The 19,402-nt window shown below is 63.7% G+C and overlaps 3 protein-coding genes across 11 annotated transcripts; 2 read left to right on the top strand and 1 right to left on the bottom strand.

The window, feature by feature from the left end:
• The first annotated feature begins 32 nt into the window (after window positions 1-32).
• On the top strand, window positions 33-7,345 carry LOC139788863 (actin filament-associated protein 1-like 2). Of its 9 annotated transcripts, none has more exons than XM_071729175.1 (15): window positions 33-265; window positions 2,193-2,321; window positions 2,428-2,502; window positions 2,814-2,914; window positions 3,174-3,258; window positions 3,338-3,555; window positions 4,078-4,257; window positions 4,455-4,538; window positions 5,038-5,101; window positions 5,183-5,397; window positions 5,505-5,635; window positions 5,729-6,021; window positions 6,156-6,580; window positions 6,919-7,032; window positions 7,119-7,345. In XM_071729175.1, exons 1-15 carry the CDS (start codon window positions 250-252, stop codon window positions 7,143-7,145), a joined length of 2,157 nt encoding a protein of 718 aa, XP_071585276.1. In that variant the 5' UTR covers window positions 33-249; the 3' UTR covers window positions 7,146-7,345. The 9 variants fall into 9 exon arrangements, with proteins under 9 accessions (XP_071585276.1, XP_071585278.1, XP_071585277.1 ...); XM_071729178.1 differs by lacking the exon at window positions 33-265 and having other exon boundaries at window positions 1,254-2,321; window positions 5,729-5,849; window positions 5,952-6,021; XM_071729179.1 differs by lacking the exon at window positions 33-265 and having other exon boundaries at window positions 1,254-2,321; window positions 6,156-6,299; window positions 6,408-6,580.
• An 806-nt stretch (window positions 7,346-8,151) lies between these two features.
• FHIP2B (FHF complex subunit HOOK interacting protein 2B) lies at window positions 8,152-14,441 on the top strand. The gene is given in 21 exon segments (XM_071729218.1): window positions 8,152-8,270; window positions 8,369-8,447; window positions 9,456-9,625; window positions 10,292-10,396; window positions 10,480-10,602; window positions 10,786-10,944; window positions 11,039-11,235; window positions 11,338-11,446; window positions 11,531-11,607; window positions 12,078-12,267; window positions 12,372-12,548; window positions 12,639-12,710; window positions 12,713-12,750; window positions 12,838-12,860; window positions 12,863-12,927; window positions 13,002-13,041; window positions 13,044-13,088; window positions 13,091-13,143; window positions 13,366-13,506; window positions 13,601-13,701; window positions 13,789-14,441. Coding segments are annotated over 21 exon segments (2,115 nt in total). The 5' UTR covers window positions 8,152-8,225; the 3' UTR covers window positions 13,895-14,441.
• A 242-nt stretch (window positions 14,442-14,683) lies between these two features.
• Window positions 14,684-17,411, bottom strand: NUDT18 (nudix hydrolase 18). Its single transcript, XM_071729191.1, is given in 7 exon segments — window positions 14,684-15,156; window positions 15,159-15,224; window positions 15,227-15,307; window positions 15,959-16,138; window positions 16,141-16,171; window positions 16,779-16,877; window positions 16,880-17,411. Coding segments are annotated over 7 exon segments (1,176 nt in total). The 5' UTR covers window positions 17,159-17,411; the 3' UTR covers window positions 14,684-14,716.
• Between the last annotated feature and the right edge of the window lie 1,991 nt (window positions 17,412-19,402).

Raw genomic sequence — 19,402 nt, 5'->3', positions numbered from 1 at the left:
CCCCAATTCCTCCCGAGCCCCCCGCCCGCCGGTCCCTGCAGATGGCGATGCTGCTCCGAAAAGGATGCGGAGCCCTTCCCCGCCTCCCCCCCCACCCCCACCCAAACCCTGCTGGGGGCCCTCAGGGCGTGTGCGAGCCCAGCCGAGCCGGGACAGGGCTGTCCCGAGCCCTTCGGTACCGGTCTTGGTCCCGGTTACCGGTCCCGGTTCCGGTTCCCGGCTCCGCCGCGATGTGAGTGACCCCGCACCATGGCTCGGCAGAGAGGTACGGGGAGGGGGGGGGGGGATGTAGGGGGGTGAGAGGGCTTCTGGGGGGTGCAAAGAGGGGCGAGAGGAAAGAGGGCAGAGGGGGAGCGGGGGTGGTCGTGGAGGTGCCCAGGAGAGGGGGTGAGGGTGTAAAAAGGGGGGGGGGGTGAGGGAAAAGGGGGCGTGTGGGGAGAAGGAGGGGGTGCCACAGGAGGAGAGGGGGGGTCTGGGGCGGTGGGAAAGTGCAGGGGAGGAAAGGGGTGCAGGGGACAAAGTGGGGGTGTGGGGCTCGGGAGGTCAGAGCAGGGATGGGGGGCTCGGGTGCCCCCCTTCCCCCCAAACCATCGGGGTGCACAGGGTATGGGGTGCCGGGGCTTCTGCCAGCAGCCTCCTTGGGGCATTTTGGGGGTGCAGGGGCTGGGGGGGGGAGCACCCTGGAGCAGGGCCGGGTCACAGCAGGGCCAGGCTTGAGGTGGCCTTCAGCCTCCTCTGAGTCATCCCCAGCTGGGCCAGAGCCACCCCGAGCTCTGGAGAGGGGGGGTCCTAGGGTACCCCCCCACCTCTGCTCCCCTCCTGCGCCTCTCAGGGGGTGCCTGGATGTAAAACCCCCCCTCATTGCAGGGAGGGGGTTGGAGGTGCCAGCCAGGAGTCCCCCCCGGGTGCTGGCATCACCCAGGACTTGTGGCATCCCGTGGGTGGCTCTCTCCTTCCTCCTCCTCCGAGGATGAGGATGCCACGGAGCCGCGTGGTGTCCCAGGGGAGCAGGGTGCTGTGCTAGGCCACGGTTCTGTGTTTGGGGGGCGTTTTCATCTTACCCCCCCCGCCCCCCCCAAAACCCTGGCAGGAGGCAGCTGGGGGTGGGTGAGGGCAGCCCCTGCCTCCTCCCCACCGGACACCCCCGGGATGGCTTCCCCTGCCCCACTGAGGGCACCGGGAGCTTTTTTTTTGGGGGGTGTGGGGGGTGTGGAGGATGGAGGCAGGGGTGGAGGGGGGGGGGGGCGAGTGGATGGAGATGTCATTGCTGAGGAATTCGGCCTGGGCGGAGGAGAGGAGGGAGGGAGAGGAAGAGCCAGGCACAGGGGGCACGGGGGGCAGTCCCGGGGTCTCTCTGTGTCTGTCTGTGTCCCCCCCCCCCAATCATGCTCTGCCCGCAGGGCCCCCTTCATCCCCAGGCCCCCCCCCTGCCCCGCCAGCCCCCCACCCCAGGGAGCTGGTTCCCCCTTTTCCCTTCCCCGGTTTCCAGGGAAATCCAGATGTTTGGGCCCGGCCCCGGCATTGCTCAGCCTCCTGCCCTGCCAGATGTTTCTTTTCCCCCCGGGCAGGGGTGTGTGCTCCCGGCTGGGGGGGACGGGATGGGGACTGTCCCCTTGCCAGCCCCTCTGCGGGCGGGGGCTCTTCCCGTGTCCCCTTTAACACTTGTGGCACCGGTGGGATCCTTCCCCCTTCCCCCCTCCCCTCCTCCCCGTAGGGGTGCTGCTGGTTTTGGGGGTGCTTTACATCCCCACCAGCCCAGAGTGATGGGGTGCAGGGATGTGGGGGTGCTGGGCTGGTGCTGAGCCCTCACTTTGCTCCCTGACCTCAGGGTGGGTGAGCACTCAGCATTTTCAGTGCTCAGAGCAGCCTTCATCACCCATGTGCCTCCTCCTCCTCCTCCTCAGCACGTGGGGCTGCCCCGGGCCATTGCACCCAAAGCCCCTCCGGGAACAAACCCCCTCTGTGAGCACACACAGAGGAGCCTTCAGCAGGTCCCCAGCCCCCCCTCCTCATCCTCCCTCCTCATCCTCCCCCGGGCCCCTCAATAGCAGGATTGTGCTGAGCCGGGGCAGGTGGCACAGAACCCCCCCTGGCCACTTGCCACCAGAGACCCCTCCCCAGCCCTGCCCAGGGACATCTGGTGGGGGGTGATGGCATGTCCCTGTCCCTGTCCCTGTCACCCCCCCCCCCAGACCTGGACAAGTTGCTGTGTGACCTGAGGTCCTTCCTGCTCATCCTGGACCGGGAAAGCCTCAGCGCTGGAGCTCGGGCCAAGAAGAAGTCAGTGGCTGAGCTCCTGTCCCGGCTGCAGAGCCCCTCGTGTGAGTGGAGGGCTGTGGGTGACCCCCAGGGAGCACCCTGTGGGGGGGTGGGTGGCAGGGAAGGGGCTGTGACTGGGTGTCCCCCCACACCCCCCCCGTGTTGCAGCAGAGGATGCAGAGTACATGATCATGCGCTGCCTCTCGCCTGCCCCGGGGACCTCCCAGGGATGGGATGGGCAAGGTGAGTCCCACACCCCATCTCCTGACCCCCACCCCATCTCCTGTACATCCTGCACCCCATCTCCTGATCCATTCTTCATCTCCTAACCATCCCACACCCCATCTCCTGTCCATCCTGTACCCCATCTCCTGACCCCAACCCCATCTCCTGACCCCCCCACCCCCTCTTCTGTCCATCTTGCACCCCCTCTCCTGACCCATTCTCCATCTCCTGATCATCCCACACCCCATGTCCTGACCCACACCCCATCTCCTGTCCATCCCATTCCCCACCTCCTGACCCCCACCCCTCTGTCCCACCCTGGCACACAGCTTCCAGTCCTGCTTTCCCCCCAGGCACCCGGAGGGTGGATGGAACAGGAGGGAGAGGCTGTGAGTGCCCCCCAGCCAGCACCCTGAGCCTGCCTGGAGGGGTAAGGGGTGGGCAGTGGTGGGGTGGGGGGCCTGTGGGGGTCACAGGGCTCAGGCAGCAGCACTGTGCTGGGAGAGGGGGACACGGGGGCCATCCCTGCTTTGTGACTTTGCTGTCATAGGGGGGTCCAACCAGACTGGGGAGGTTCCAGTGCTGCCAGCTCTGGGCAGAGCCCCCCGGCTGTCCCATGGGGACCCAGTGATGTTCACCCCAGGGACAGGGGAGGGGGGAACACCTCAAAGCCCCCCTTCCCTCCCCAGAGCAAGGTGGTCTCATCATCCCCTCCACCTGAAGACTCCTACGAAGATAACGAAGCCCCCAGCCCCAGCAGATGTGCAGGCTCAGGTGAGCACCCACTGCACCCCCTCCTCAGCACCCCCACCCACCCACCCACCCACCCCCCTGACACTCTCCTGGCTCCCAGGAGGTGCTGACACTGACAGCAGCCACTACGAGTCCTACGAGGAGGATGAGGATGGTGTGATGGACCGTGCCCACTACCTGAGGTGGTCAGCAGCCCCCAGCCCCGATGCTGAGCCCCCCGGGCACCCCGAGGCACAGCTCTGTGGCTTCCTCTGGAGGAGGCGCTGGCTGGGACAGTGGGTGAAGCAGCTCTTCATTGTCAGGGAAAACGTGCTGCTGGTGAGAGGCTGGGAGCAGGGAGGCAGGGAGGGATGGAGGGAGAAAGGGATGGAAAGGGATGGAGGAATGGATGGAGGGAGGGATGGAGAAAGGGATGGAGGAATGGAGGAATGGATAGAAAAAGGAATGGAGGAATGGATGGAGAAAGGGATGGAGGGAGGGATGGAGATATGGGAGGACTCATGGATGGAGGAAGGGATGAAGGGATGGATGGATGGATGGATGGATGGATGGATGGATGGATGGATGGATGATGGGAGAGTCTGATGGAAGGGAGGGATGGATGGATGGATGGATGGATGGATGGATGGATGGATGGATGGAAGCATTCAAGGAGCCATAGATGGATATAGGGAGGGATGGATGGATGGTTGGAGAGACTGATGGAGGAGAGGGAGGGAGGGAAGGAGGAAGGAAGGGATGGATGGATGGATGGATGGATGGATGGATGGATGGATGGATGGATGGTGGAAGTGGGTCCTTGCCCACCACTGACCCCCCCCCCCCTTGTTGCCCTCCCAGTGCTTCAGATGTGCTGCTGACCCACACCCTGTGCTGGTGCTGGACCTGCGGGGCTGCTGTGTCACCTACAAAGCCAAACGTGGCAAGAAGATGCCCCATGCCCTGAAGGTGACAGGGACAGCAGGCGAGGTGCTGGTGATTGGCTTCCAGAGCCAGCAGCAAGCTGAGGACTGGAGGAAGGTTTGGAGGTGTTGGAGCCTGGCAGAGCTCTGGGTGGGCAGGAGAGGAGGGGGGAGCAGGGACAAACAGTGGCACCTGAGGGGTTTGGGGACAATCTTGTGTGTCCCCAGCTCCTCTCCCATCCCAGGGGTGCCTGGAGCACTGTTAGGTGGGGGAGTGGGTGCTGGGGGCTGAGCTCTCCCCTCCTCCCTTCACAGGTGATTGCAGAGGTGAGCAGCAATGCCCCGGGTGGGCTGGCAGCCATCGGTGTCCCAGTGTCACCTTCCTCAAGGCTCAGCAGAGTGAGCTGCTTGTCCTCCCCTGGGAAACACAGGCAGGGGAAAGGGGGTGTCCAGGGTGCACCCCAACTCCCCATCCTGCTGTCCCTGTCGGGTGTTGCTGGGGAGGGTGGCATTGCTGTGGGGTGGGGGGTCAGGGTGCAGGGGGCTTGAAACCTCTGGATCTTAATGGCTTTAAAGGGGAAGAGGGGAGATTTAGGTTAGGTAGTCAGTCTTGATGCTCTCAGAGGTCTGTTCCAACTCGAACTTAAGCTATAAAAATTCTTTGGGGTGAGGGTGCTGAGCCCCTGGGTGCCCAGGTTGCCCCCAGAGGCTGTGGCTGCCCCATCCCTGGCAGTGTTGAAGGTTGCATGGGGCTTGGAGCACCCTGGGCTGGTGGGAGGTGTCCCTGCCCATGGGTTTGTCACTGGATGAACTTTAAGGTCATCCCATCCCATCCCATCCCATCCCATCCCATCCCATCCCATCCCATCCCATCCCATGGAGTTCTCTCCATCCCCAGGCCGCTGTCTCCCAGCTCAGCAAGGAGAAGGATGAAGCTTGCCCTGGCGAGGATGCTAAAGGAGGTGGGTGTGGAGGATGGGGACAGACAGGACCAGGGGCTGTCCCTGTCCCCGTGTCCCGGCTGACGGGGGCGGTGCCCGCAGGTTTCCTGGCGGTGCGGTTGCGCTGGCAGCGGCTGTGGCGGGCGGTGCGGGACGGAGCCCTGCGCATGGCCCCAGGCCCGGGGGGGGGAACGCAGCCCCCTGGCTGTGCCCTACGGCTGCAGGGCTGCCAGGTCTCCCCAGGGGCGGCCTCCGGCTCCCCCCGGCACCTCCACATCCGCATCGCCCAGCGGGGCCGGGAGCTCGCCCTGCTGCAGGTGAGAAGCCCCCCTGTTCCCCCCTACCCCACGCAGCAACCCCCCCCTTGCCCTTCTCTGGAGGGAGGGGGTCCCGCTGAGCTCAGACCCCCCCTGCCCCACGCCAGACCCGCCCGGATGAGGAGAGGGAAGCTTGGCTGAAGACCCTGCGGGCCAGGGGAGGAGGGGAGATGGCAGGGGGCAGCCCCGGTGCCGAGCCCCCCAGGTTGGGCGATGCCAGCAGCTGCCCTGCGGCAGGGTAAGGAGACCCTGGCTGGGGCACGGCCACCCCCCAGCCCTCTGGCTCCTCTGTGGGACCAAAAGCAGTGATGGGAACCCCCCCTCCTTGCAGTGGGCTGCTGCTGCGACGAGTCCCGACCCCCAATACCTACATGGATGATCCCTTCGGGCAGCTCCCACCACCTGAGACCCCCAAGCATCTTTACTCCAACGTGGAGCGGCTGCAGCAGTTGGTAACCCCTTCCCCTCCCTCCCCCCACCCCAAGGCAGCCCGGAGGGGGATGGGCTCCTACCACCCACTCACCCACGGGCTTCTCCTGTGCTTCCTTCCACAGCAGCAGAGTTTGGACCGAGTAGTGCAGAGGCAGCGCAGGAGACCCGTGTCTGCCCTGCCCTCCCCAGCAGGTGAGCAGGGGCCGGGTCTCCATCCCGGGCATCCCAGACAGGACAGGAGCCGAGGAGCAGAGTGTTGTGCCTTGATGCCTCTGCCCTTCCTCCCCAGCATCATCCTCCCCCCCTGCCCTCCCTTCTCTCCCCAGCACCAGCGGCAGCAACGCGGGGCAGGGACCCGCGGCGCTCAGAGCTGAGCCCCGAGCTCCGGAGCACGGATCTGTCCCTGTCCCAGCGCACTCTGACACTTCCCGAGAGGAAAGGGGCTCGGGATGGACTGGATATCCTCATCGGTAGCACCTCCAAACCTTCCCCCTCTGCCGGGGGGTGCCTGACCCTTGGCGAGCAGGCAGGGGGGTTGGGGGGTGCCCGAGCTGGGAATTTTCCCACTGTCCTTGCAGGTAAAAGAGCCTTCCCCAAGCTGGAGGAGAAGGTGGGGCAGCTGGAGAGGGGCTGCCCCATGAAGGGGAGGCTGAAAGCCGGCTCGGAGATGAACCTCCTGGCCATCAGCAAGTCCCTGAGGGGCCACATCGCTGCCACCACCACCACCAGCTGCAGCTCGGCTGGCTCCGAGGTGAGGGGACACCGGGGAGGGGTGGGATGGGAAGGGGTGGAGAGGGCAGGCATGGGCCTCCCTCCCCTCCATTTTGGTTTTTTTTTTTTGTTTTTTCGGGGTTTTTTTTGTGTTTTTTTGTTGGTTTTGGTTCGTTTGGTTGTTTGGGTTTTTTTTGGTGTTTGTTTTTGGGGTTTTTTTTTTGTTTGTTTTGGGGGGGTTTTTTTGTTTTGGTTTTTTGGTGGTTTTTGGTTTTTTGGGGTTTTTTGGGGGGGGCGGTTTTTTTTTTTTTTTGTTTGTTTTTGTTGTTGTTGTTTGTTTGTTTGTTTGTTTAATGTTTTTGGGTTTTTTTTCCCCAGCAGGGCTCATTCCTCAAGCCGCTGCTGAAGCGCACAGCATCAGCCAGGAGTGCCCTGAGGCCGCCTCCCTCCCCGCTGCTGCTGGAGAGGGGGAAAGTGCTGCAGAGGAGAAAGGTACCCTGGGGGGGGCAGGGATGGGGGGGAGCTGGGGGCCACCAGGAACACGGGGGAAGTCACCACCTATTTTTGCCACTCTCCAGGAGTGGGAGATGAAGTCTGCGATGTGACCGATGCTCCAGCAGCCCCCTCCCCATCCCCCCCTTTTCCTGGGGCAGCCTCCCCCCCCCCCAATGGACCTGCAGGAGCAGGCATCCCTCCACAGGAAGCAGCAGAGCTGCACGTGGGTTGTGCAGGACCAAGCTCGACGTTTTGTTTTTTGTTTTTGTTTTTTTTTTAACCATCAATATCAACACTACAGCTACACACATCTATTTTTATATAGACATTTTATAGATATATATATATGTATATATTCATATAAACTCTCCCTTTGTGGGTTTCTGGTCACTCTGGAATTTTCTTGCCCGTCCCAGCACCTCGGTTTTGGGGCAGATTGCAACCTCATGAGCCACCAGCTCTGTCCCCAGTGTAGGTCTGGTGGCATGGTGCACCCCCAGCCCCCCGGAGAGGGGTGGGTGCGGATACAGCCTTGGGGGGGGGGGGGACACATAGAGGGGAGGGGGGCTGCTTGGAGCACCCCAGGAGTCAGTCAGTGGGACCCGGGCTGGGCCCTGGGCTGCTTTCCAGCTGCTGTGTTTGTGTCGTGCCTTGTTTTTAAGTGTAGAAACATGGGTTTGTGGGGTGTTGTTTTAGGGTTTTTTTGAGGAATAATAAAAATTTAAAATAATCCTAAAACTTGGTTTCTCCTGGCTTGTGCTGTGGGAAGAGGTGAGTTGGGAGGGGGGCTGGAACCATCCCAACGCACGGGGGGTACCCCCACCCCGGTGTGAGGTTTGGATAGGGGGGGGTTACCCCCATCCCGGCCCCTGGTGTCCCCACAGGGTCCCCCCCCCACCACTCCCAGAACAATTTTAGTGCTGAGGGACCTTCCCAAACCCTCCGCCCCCAACCCCCCTTCAGCCCCCCAACCTCGACACCTTCAATCTCCCTCTCTCCGCCCCCCCCCAAGTTCCCCCCCTTCCCCCGGATCCCGCAGCTCAGCTGCCGGGGGGAGGTCCCACGGCCGAGCCGCCCCGCGCCGGGCGTCGGGCGGAGCCACCGCAACGGGGCGGGACCGGGAGCGGGGGCCGGTACCGGGGGGGAGTTAGGTACGGGGGGGGGGGGGGTTCGGTACCGGGTTCGCAGCCATGCTGAGCCGTCTGGGTGCTCTGCTGCAGCAAGCCGTGGAGACGGTGAGCGGGGTCGGGACGGGGTCGGACTCACGGTGGGACCGGGGACAGAGGGGGGGGGGGGTTCGGTGCACCCCTGACCCCCGTCCCGGTGTGCGCAGCGGGAGCCCAGCGTGGATCTGCTGGAAGCCTTCACCGAACACTGGAAGGGAATCACCGGGTACTACCTGGAGGCGACGGGTGAGTGGGGAGGTCCCCGTGAGGGGGGGTCCCTGTGAAGAGGGGGGTCTCTGTTCCCGAGGATGGGGTCCCGGTGGTATGGGAATAAGGTCCTTGAGGTGTAGGAACAGGGTCCCCTTGGAGAGGGGTCTTGGGAGAGGGTCCCCGTGCCCCTAGGAGAGGGTCCCCTGGGCTGGGATTACGGTTCCTGTGGCCAAGGAGGGGGTCCCCGTGCTCTGGGTCGGGACCCCCCATACCCTGCAACAGAACCTGGTGGCCTGGGTCAGGACCCCCGTGCTCCGAGTTGAGACCCCGTGTCTTGGGGCAGGTCCCCATGCTTGGGGACAGGTCCCTGTGCTCTGGGTCGGGACCCTCGTTCTCTGGGTGGGGACCCTGTACCCCGGGACAGGACCCCATGCCCTGGATCGGGACCCCCATGCCCTCGGTGGGGCCTCCCCGTGCAGTAGCAGGGCACTGTGCCCACCCTAATGCCCCACGGGTAACCTGGCGTGGGGGGGGGACGTTGGCATGGGACCCCCTTTTCCGTACCCCGGGAGGACTCATCCAGCTGGGTGCTTGACCCTGCCGAGCCCCGACCCCTGGTGGGGTCAGCACGGGGGGGTTGGGTGGGTGCAGCCCCTCCTGGCAGCCTTTGCAGTCAGGGGCACATCCTTCCCCGCGAGCACCAAAGGCGGGTCCTGGAGAGTTTCATCCCTTTCCTTGTCAGGATCTTCATCCTTCCCATTCCCCCTTTCCCTGCGGGGTGTCCGGGGTTGTCACCCCCCCTCCCCGTCCCAGGGCAGCGGATGGGGTGGGTTTGGCAGCGCCATGAGCGGAAGGAGCAGCCGGGATTCCAGATTCCATCCTGACATTGCCATCTAGCGTCGGGGGGGTCACATCCAACTTTTGGGTACCCCAGAATTAACCTTTACCCAGCCCCGCGCCTTGACAGGAGAGGAGGGAAAAAAAAAAAAAAAAAAAAAAGCAGCCACCAACCCCCCTTTCCCCAAAACTCTGGTGTGTCTGTAGATGAGAGCATCCCGGCCAGACAGACGGACATCCCCTGGCGCCTCCGGCAGATGTTGGACATCCTGGTGTACGAGGAGAAGCAGCGTTCCGCAGGGGAAGCTGGACCCTGCCTGGAGTACCTGCTGCAGCACAAGGTGCTGGAGACCCTCAGCACGCTGGGCAAGGCAGAGGTGGGTCAGGGACACTTTTTTTTTGGTTTTTTTTCCTAACCCCAAAGCACCCGTAGCTTTTCCGTCTGGCGTGGGTGCTGCTCGTCCCGTTTGAGATTATAAATCCTGCAGGATGAGGGGGGTTTCAGCAGCCCCCCCTCCCTTCCCTCAGAGTAACTATTAATATAGTACAGGGGCTGTCCCTGTGCTGCTAATAATAACCTCAGAACTCCTTATAAATAGGTTTGGGCTCATGCAGAAGCAAGCTGCAGAACAGGGGGGGCTCCTGAAATGTCCCCTGCCCCTTCCCTGCCCCTCAGGGTTTGGTGTTTTGGGATGCTGGGCTTTAACTCATTATTTCTCACTATTTATTCTCATTATTTCTCATTATTTATTTCTCACTAGGGGTGAGACTTTTTTTTTTCTTTTTTTTTTTTTTTTAATTTATTCTCCAAAAGAGCTCAGCTCAGAGGATGGAGTTTGGCCCTTCATTGCTACAAGGGCCCAGGGCAGGTGGGATGCCCCGGGGGGAGGGTCCTTGGCATTATTTTGGGGGAGCAAAACTGAGGTCTCTGTCCCTATAAACCCCCTCCCCGTGACTGCTGGGTGACCCAGCAGGCAGTCTGGGGGCAGTTCCAGAGTACTCAGGGCTGGTGCTGATGCCTCTCCCTGTCTCCCCCCACCCAGTACCCCCCCGGGATGAGGCAGCAGGTCCTCCTCTTCTTCAGCAGGGTGCTGGGGCAGGTGCAGCACCCACTCCTGCACTACCTCAACGTCCACAGACCGGTGCAGGTGAGCTCCAGGGATGGGGAGGGGATCAAGGGGGGGTCCCAGGGCATCCAGCAGCCCAGCACCCCCTCTCCTTGCCCTGCCAGAAGCTGCTCCAGCTCAGTGGGGACCGGCTGAGCTCCGGCACGGAGAAGGAGGAGGTGCAGTTTGCTGCTGTCCTCTGCACGAAGATCAAGCAGGATCCCACCCTGCTGGCATACATCCTGGAGGTGACACCTCTTGGGGGGGACACACCTCAAGGGGTTTTCTTTCTTTATTTCTTTATTTATTTAAGCTTTTGTTAATTTTTTTTTTTTTGAGGTGCTTTGCATCGCTGCGGAGCTCCCGGGGGATGAGTGGGAAGAAGAGGAGAGGGGGTGATGTGATGTTTTGCTGCTCCTCTACCTCTCCAGGGCAAGAGCATCCTGAACGGGAGGAGAGCCCAGGAGCTGCTGGCCAGCCCTGTGGAAGAGGGTGCAGAGCACCCCCTGGAGATCCCCCCAGCCCAGCCCTCCCCAGCACAGAGGGACAGCAACCTGGTCACCTCCTTGGTGGGACTCTGCAAGAGCCAGGTAGGGGCAAAAGGGCTGGTGAGGAGGGGGCATCTAGGGGGGGGGGCTTGGGGGTGCTGCTGACACCTCCTCCTCCTCCTCTTCTTCCTCGCAGAAGAGCAGGGTGGCTCTGAAGGCTCGGGAGAACCTCCTCTTGCTGGTGGGGCTGGCCCAGGAGGGGGCTGCTGCCCACCTGGTGAGGGGCAGTGCCCTGTGCCAGCTCCTGGCAGAGCAGCTCTGTCACCTCTACAGCTCCCTGCCCCCCGGCACCCACCCCACCGACGTCCTCACCCTGGAGAAGGTCACCTGGAGGTAGGGGTGGGCACGGGGCAGGGTGGTCCCCAAGCTCTGCTGTGGCTTTGCTGCAATCCCCCCGCCTCCCAACCAACCCCTCGTGTCCTCTGCCCCGTGCAGGTTGCAGGGGGATGCTGGTGGTGAGGGGGTTTTTCCCGGGAAGGAAAACCTGGTTGCTTTCTTCTGCTGGCTGGATTACCTGGAGGAGCTGGTGATGGGTGCCCACCCGGTAAGGAACCACCTGGAGAGGCCCCTGCAGAGCACGGGCACCCCCAGCCCCACGCTGTGGCTCAGCCCCTCCTGTCACCCCCAGGTTGTGGCAGATGCCATCACGGAGGCTGTGGAGGAGAAGTTTTTCCAAGGCATTTTGCAGCCACAGCTCCTGGAGATGTGAGTGCCCGAGGGGAGAATGTCCAGGGAGATGCTGGGAGGGATGGAGCAGCTCTGGAGCCAGGCTGAGAGAGTTGTTCAGGCTGGAGAAAATAAAGAGGAGGTTCTGGGGAGACCTTGGAGCAGCTTCCAGTGCCTGGAGGGGCTGCAGGAAAGCTGGGGAGGGACTTTGGATGAGGATATGGAGGGATGGAATGAAAGGGAATGGCTTTGAACTGGGAGAGGGGAGATTGAGGGTGGATATTAGGAAGAAATTCTTTGGTGTGAGGGTGGTGGGACACCGAGATGGGTTCTGCAGGGAAGCTGTGGCTGCCCCATCCCTGGCATCCAACCATGGGCTGGGGGGAGGTGTCCCTGCCCCATGGCAGTTGGCACTCAATGGTCTTTCAGGTCCCCTCCCACCCAAACCACTCTGGGATTCTGGGATTCTTTACCAAGGACCCCCCCCGACCCCTCCCTGTCCCCAGCAGGTCTGAGCTCTCTGTCCTCAGCACCACGGGGGTGCTGGTGGGGATGGTGAGGCAGCTCCGTGCCTCCCCCCTGCTCCACCACCTCATCCTCTTCCTGCTGGGATCAGAGCGGGACCCCGAGACCCCCGGGGACACCCCCCACCCCCTGCGCACCCAGCTCATCGATCGCTGCGACCACCTCTCTGACGAGGTCAGCCCCATCCTTAGGGGGGGTTTGGGGGAGATGGGGTTTGGGGAGGACGTTAGGGTTTGGGGTCACTGAGGGGTGGTCTCATCCTGCTCACCCTGCTACAGATCAGCCTGGCCAGCCTGAGGCTCTTCGAGGAGCTCCTGCAGAAGCCCCACGAGCACGTGGCCCACAGCCTGGTGCTGAGGAACCTGGAGGGCAGGGGGTACCTGTACCCCGGACCCCCACCCATGCCCGACGAGCGCGGACCCCCCGAGCCAGACCCCGAGGAGGATGGGTTGTGAGCAAAGAGGGGAGGGGAGAGGAAGAATTGAGGTGGGGGGCAGCCCCCTCCTGATGCCCACCCAGCTGATGCCCCTGTGCTGGCCCTGCAGGGACCTGAGGAGGATCCTTATTTCACTGATGGGTTCCCAGATGTTGGCTTTGAGATGGTGAAAAAATCTCTGCCCCCCCCGGGAAGGAGCACGTGAACGAGGTGGTCAGCAGGTAGGGATGTGCAGAGGCTGCTGAAGCATCGGGGGGGCAGCGGGGGGGGTCTGCATCCCCCTCCCATCGCTCTCCCTTCCCTCCCAGCTTCCTCTGTCTGGTCCCCGAGGAGGCAAAACCTCCTCCTGCCTGGAGGAGGGGGGCTATGACACCTACATCCACGATGCCCTGGCCATGGTGAGTGCCTGGAGGGGGGGTCTCCAGGGTGGTGGGGTTTGGCTCTGTCCCACCATCTCCCCTCCCCTCTGCAGGTCCAGGCATGCCGTGCCAATGCTGCCTCCTGGGGGTGGCCCCAGCCCCCCGGCCCCTCGACTCCTGCCCCCCCGAGGTGATGTTTTATGAGGTCATTTCCTCAAGGTCCTCTTTGACCGGATGAGTCGCATCCTGGACCAGGTACTGGGGTGCCCAGGGTCTTTTCTTGCCCCGCAGCTTGGGGATTTCCCAAGGTTCCCCCTCCACTGATGCTCCGGGCCACTCCACCCCTTCTCTGGGGGTCCTGGACCTGGGAGAGGAGGGGGCTGGGGGTGTGGGGGTGGCAGTAGCCATGGGGAGGCAGAGGGGATGGACACAACTGGCCGTGCCAGGTCCCACTCAGCATCCCCCACCCCATCCCAGCCCTACAGCCTCAACCTGCAGGTGACCTCGGTGCTGTCCCACCTGGCTGCCCTCCCCCATCCCCATCTCCACGAGTACCTGCTGGACCCCTACCTCAGCCTGGCACCCGGCTCCCGCTCCCTCTTCTCGGTCCTCGTCAGGGTAATGTCACCTCCTGGGGTTTTTTGGTGGGTTTTTTTTTTGGGGGGTGGGAAGGATGACAGGGGGGGGGCCTGACTCTTTGCCCCCCATGCAGGTGATGGGGGAGCTGATGCAGCGGCTCCAGCGGGTGCCCCATTTCAGAGCCAAACTGCTCCTGGTGAGGCAGCAGCTCCTGGGGATGGTGCCTGGAGAGCAGTGAGTTGGGGGGAAGGATCCTTGGGGTGGGGGCAGTGCCTGTCCTTTGAAGAAGGGGTTAGCCCAGTGTGTATTTTTTCCCTGCAGGATGGAGCACACGATGCTCTTCCAGGGGGTGGTGGTGCTGGAGGAGTTCTGCAAGGAGCTGGCTGCCATTGCCCTGGTCAAGGGACCACCCAAGGGACCCCCCTGAGCTGAGGCTCCCCGACCCCCCCACGGAGCACCCCCTCTTTGTCCAGGCTGCGGTGGCCACCGGGGATGGTGGCTCTGGTGGCCCTGCTGGGACCAGTACGTCCCCAGTGGTGGTGGCACCGACCCCAGGGGGTCCTGTGAGGAAGATGGCTCCAAATCCTTCAGCACCCACCTTGGCCAACCCGGGGGGGATGCCCCCTCCCCAGGGCAAGGTGCAGCCCCTCGGGGTGCCAAGTGCCCCGTGTTGGGGTTCCTCCTGGGTGCTGGGTTCCTGCTCTCCCCCCCTGCCCCATCTGGGGGTTGTCCCCAGTGACCTCGAGCGGGGTGGTTTCTGTGTTGGCAATAATGGGGGGGACAGTGACACCCCCTGGGCTGCAGGGACTCAGTCACTGCCCCCAGCTCTGGGGGCACAAGGTCTGTCTGTCTGTCTGTCTGTCTGTCTGTAGCTCCTGTGTGGCAGGAGGGGGTGGGGGGTGCACCCCAAACCCTGCACACTTTCTGTCCCCTGGGTGATGGGACTGTGCTGCAATAAAGCTGGGAGCTCAGCACTGGCCGGACTGGGAGATACTGGGAGGCAAAAGGGGATCCCCCCCCATTGTCCATACTCACCCCATCCCCCTTCCCACACCCCCTGAACCCCCCCCCACCCATCTCCCGCCTCACCCCCCCTATTAATCCCCCCCCCCCTTCAGCCACAGCCAGGTGGGTGCCAGAAGCAGCAATTGGGTTTATTTCTGCCCTGCCTGGTTCTCAGCCCACCCCAAAACATCCCCCACCCCTTTATCCCCCCCCCTGCCTCCCCCCGTTGCCCAAAGCCCGGGCATCAACTGCGGATGGGGACCGTGGTGCGGAGCCGGTGCAGGATGCGGCCCCTCAACCCCTCCTCCTCCACTTTCCACCAGGAGAATTTGGGACCCTGGGGCTGGGGGGGCACAGCCCCGGGGCTGCCGGCTGGGATGCTCAGCACCACGTTAAAGCAAACCCCGTCACCCCCCCCGGGACCCCCAGCTCGGTGCTGCAGCCCCAGCAAACCCGGGGGTCCCGGGCGGGGGTCGGGGGGGGGCAGGCAGTCCCTGAGCAGCCGCAGCACGGGCAGGCACAGACCCCCCCTCAGCTCGGCTGGGGATGTGCCACAGACCACCACGGGTAAGTGGGGGGTCCCGGCAGTGCCCAGCAGCACCCAGAGGTCCCCGGTGGCGTTGGTGAAGACTACCAGGACCCTGAGGCAGAGGGGGGCAGAGGGCAGGTCCTGTGGCAGGGTGGGGGGTGCGGGGGGCTGCGGCGGTAGCGGGTGGCCAGGGCCAGCAAGGGCAGGATGTCCAGGGCACGCAGGGAAGGGCTTGGGGGTCCCCAGCCCACCAGGTTGCTTGCAGGGACTCGGTGTCAGCCTCCTCCAGGGTCTTCAGGGTCCCACCTGGGGGCAGAGAGGGGGGAGACAAAGGTGATGGAGCACAGGGGTGGTGGCAGGGGACAGCAGGACCCCAGCACTGGGCTGGCAAGGGGTGCCAGTGCCTGGTCATGGGGCTGCTGGGGGCACGAGGACCCCCCCTCCCCCATCATGGGGCTGATAGGGGATACTAAGACCCCATTGTGGGGAGTGGGGGGATGTGGGGCTGGTGCTGGTGCTGGCAGGGGATACTGGTGTGACCATCGTGGGACTGGCAGGGGACACTGGTGCCCTGGAGATCCCAAAGCCTTTTGTGGGGCTTGTAGGGGACACTGATGGTGACTGTGGGGATGTTTGGGGTCAGTGATGGTCACCATGGGGCTGTCTGGGGTAAGTGATGGTGACTATGGTGCTGTTTGGGATCAGTGTTGGTCACCATGGTGCTGTTTGGGATCACTGATGGTCACCATGGTGCTGTCTGGGGATGCTGTTGCCCATCATGGGGCTGTTTGGGGTCACTGTTGCCCATCACAGGGCTGTTTGGGGTCACTGCTGGTCACCATGGGGCTTTTTGGGGTCACTGATGTCCCTCACGGTGCTGCCAGGGGACACCCATGCCCCATCTAAGGATGCACCGGGTGAGCCCCATCCTCCTCCCCCCTCTCCGGAGCCCCTCACCCGTGGGCTGTGCCAGGAAGACGAAGCGGATCCAGGCCGGGCCCCTCTCCTCCAGGGCCAGCAAGGTGAGGGGTTGGCATTCCAGCCCCGTCTCCTCCTTCACCTCCCTCCTCACCGCCTCCAGGATGCTCTCCCCGGGCTCCATCCTCCCCGCCGGGAGGTACCACTGCCCGCGGCACCCGGCTTCGCCTCCTGCACCAGCAGCACCCGGTCCTGGGGGGGTTCGGGAGTAGGGGGTGGTACCGGGGATGGTACCGAGGGGTGGTACCCGGGAGTGGTAGCAGGGGCTGGTACCGAGGGATGGTAGCGGGGGATGTACCGAGGGGTGGTACCGAGGGTGGTACCCGGGAGTGGTAGCAGGGGGTGGTACCGAGGGATGATACGGAGGGATGGTACCGGGGGGTGGTACCGAGGGATGATACGGAGGGATGGTACCGGGGGGGTGGGACAGGGGGGTGGTACCGGGGATGGTACCGGAGGATGGGACCGGGAAAGGTACCGGGGGGTGGTACTGAGGGATGGTACCGAGGGATGGTACCGAGGGGTGATACGGAGGGATGGTACCGGGGGGGTGGTACCGGGGGAGGTACCGGGGGATGGTACGGGGGGTGGTACCGGGAGTGGTACTGGGGAGTGTTACCGGGGGGTTGTACCGGGGGAGGTACCGGGGGATGGTACCGGGGGTGGTACCGAGGGATGATACGGAGGGATGGTACCGGGGGGGTGGGACAGGGGGGTGGTACCGGGGGAGGTACCGGGGGGTGGTACCGAGGGAGGTACCGGGGGATGGTACCGGGGGTCCCCACGGGGTCCGTCTCACCTCCTCGTTGAAGAGCACGGCCAAGACCACGTAGCAGACGTTCCGTCCCAGGCGGATGGGGGGGCCGGGGGGGGCGGGGGGACCCTCGATGCTCTCCCCGCCACCTCCCACCCGCAGCCCCCCAGCACCGCGTCCAACTCCGCTGCTGGAGCTTCCCCCATGGGACCCCCGTGGACTGGGTGGGGAGGGGGGGCGGGGGGGGATCGTCGAGCGGGACCCTCGGAACCCTGCTCAGGGGGTAGCGGGGTTTTGGGGAGGGGAGGGCACCCCCAAACGTGCAGGCGGAGGGAGAGGGAGCCCCGGGTGGGCTGGAGGGAAAGGGGGGGGTCTGGCGATTGCGGGGGGCAGGGGGGGGTGCAGGGGGGGAAGGGGTCTCCCATATGCGGGGTGCTGGAGGGGCAGGGCTTGCTGGACTGGGGGATGTGGAGGGGGAGTAAGAGGGGAAGGGTCTGGGGGGCTCGGGGGGACGTAGCAAGGGAAGAGGTCGGTGGGCTTGGCGATGCAGGTGGGGGTGCAATAGGGGAAGGGTCTGCTGGATTGGGGACCCCCAGGGGGTGCAGGAGGGGAAGGGGTGGCTGGACTGCAGGGTGTAGGAGGGGAAATAATAGGGGAAGGGGTCCCGGGGGTGGGGGAGGCGGGGGGGCTGCGGTAGGAGAAAGGTTTGCTGGTTGGGGGAGGCAGGGGGGGCAGAGGAGGGGAAGGGGTGGCTGGACTGGGGGGTGTAGAGGGGGCTGTAGGGAAGAGCTCGCTGGATTTGGGGATGCGGGGGGGGCTGCGGTAGGGGAAGGGGTGACTGGACTGGGGGGTGCAGGGGAAAGGGAAACACGTGAAGGTTGGCTGGACTGGAGGAGGGAGGGGGGCCAGGGGCGGCTGGACTGGGGGATACTGGGAGGCAAAGGATGGCCGGACTGGGGGATACTGGGGGGCAAGGGGCGGCTGGACTGGGGACACCCGGAGTGGGGTAGGAGAAGGGGTGCGGGTGCCTGGGGGCTGAGATCAAGGGTCTGGGGGGGCCAGGGGGTGCTGGACTGCAGGGTGCTATAGGGGAAGGGCTGATCGGGGTATGGGGGGCATGAGGCGAAAAGTGGGGGGGTCCGCGAGGTGCCGGGGGGCGAGAGGGGCTGCAGGGTGCTATAGGGGATGGGCGAGCTGGGGAAGGGGGTGCTGGGCTGGGGGGAGAAGGGGCTGTGGGGCTGCAGGGTGCCCCGAGGGGTGCAGCGGGGGGGGGGGGGGGGGGCTGGGAATTTGGGGTGCAGGGTGCAAGAGGAGGTTTCGGGGGGGGCTGAAGGGGGCGGTAAGGGAAAGGTTTTGGGGGCTGCGGGGTGGAATGAGGGGGTGTGGGGCACACTAAAGAGGAAGGGTTTGGGGATCAGCTGGGTGAAACGGGGGGATTTGGGGAGCAGAAGGTTTAGGGGGGCTGCGGGATGCGACAAGGGGGACTTGGGGTGCAGCAGGGGGGTTTTGGGGGGCTGTAGGGTGCAATGAGGGCTGTGGGGTGCAGCAGGGGGGGGTTTGGGGGGCTGCGGGGTGCAATGACGGGGGTTTGGGTGCAGCAGGGGGGTTTTGGGGGGCTGCGGGGTACAATGAGGGGGTTTGGGGTGCAGCACGGGGGTTTTGGGGGCTGCGGGGTGCAATGAGGGGTGGGGGTGCAGCAGGGGGGGTTTTGGGGGGCTGCGGGGTGCAATGAGGGGTGTGGGGTGCAGCAGGGGGGGTTTTGGGGGGCTATAGGGTGTAATGAGGGGTGTGGGTGCAGCAGGGGGGGCTTTGGGGGGCTGCGGGGTGCTATGAGGGGGTTGGGGTGCAGCGGGGGGGGTTTGGGGTCTGCAGGGTGCAATGAGGGGTGTGGGATGCAGCGGGGAGGGTTGGGGTGCAACGAGGGGGTTTGGGGTGCAGCGGGGGGGGTTTGGGGTCTGCGGGGTGCAATGAGGGGGTCTGGGGTGCAGCAGCAGAATGTTGGGGGGCTGCGGGGTGCAGCGGGGGTTTGGGTGCAGCCGGGGAGGTTTTGGGGTCCGCAGGGTGCTGGGGGGGTCCCCGCAGCCCCCGCTCCACCGCGCATGCGCAGGCCACTCACCGGCTCCCGGGCTCCGCCTCTCAGGCTCCGCCCGCCGCTTCCCATTGGACGCGGGGCTGCCAATCACTCGCGAGGCTGAGGGGCGGAGCTTGGCCTTAAAGGGGCCGCAGGACGCCCAGAATCTGAGCAAGGGGGCGGTATTTTTATTTTATTTTTTCAGTTTCGGTTTGGTTTTCCGTGTTTTTTTATTATTATTTATTTAAATTATTTTTTTCCTTCCTCACAGGCCGGGATTTTATGTCTCTACCGAGGCAGAAGCGCCGACAAAGGCTCCGCACACCCCCGGGTGCGTTTTGGGGACAGATCTGAGCTTTTTATTAATAATAAAATGAACTTTAAGCTGGGAAACCTCCTCGGGCCGGTGCTGTAACCCCGGTAATCCTCTCCATTTTCATCACAACCAACCCAAAGCTTCTTTTTTATTTCCTTTTTTTTTTTTTTAAAGTCCTGGGTACCCTCCTGTCTTCTGTAGATGTTGCACCAAAAGTTGCTATGTAATGCTTTAATTTATTTTGTGTGGCTTAAATAAATGTTTAGGTCTACAATATATTGC

This window comes from Heliangelus exortis, chromosome 30, assembly GCF_036169615.1.
Source record: "Heliangelus exortis chromosome 30, bHelExo1.hap1, whole genome shotgun sequence".
NCBI classification, from domain to species: domain Eukaryota; kingdom Metazoa; phylum Chordata; class Aves; order Apodiformes; family Trochilidae; genus Heliangelus; species Heliangelus exortis.
This window is presented reverse-complemented; position numbering and strand designations above follow the sequence as displayed.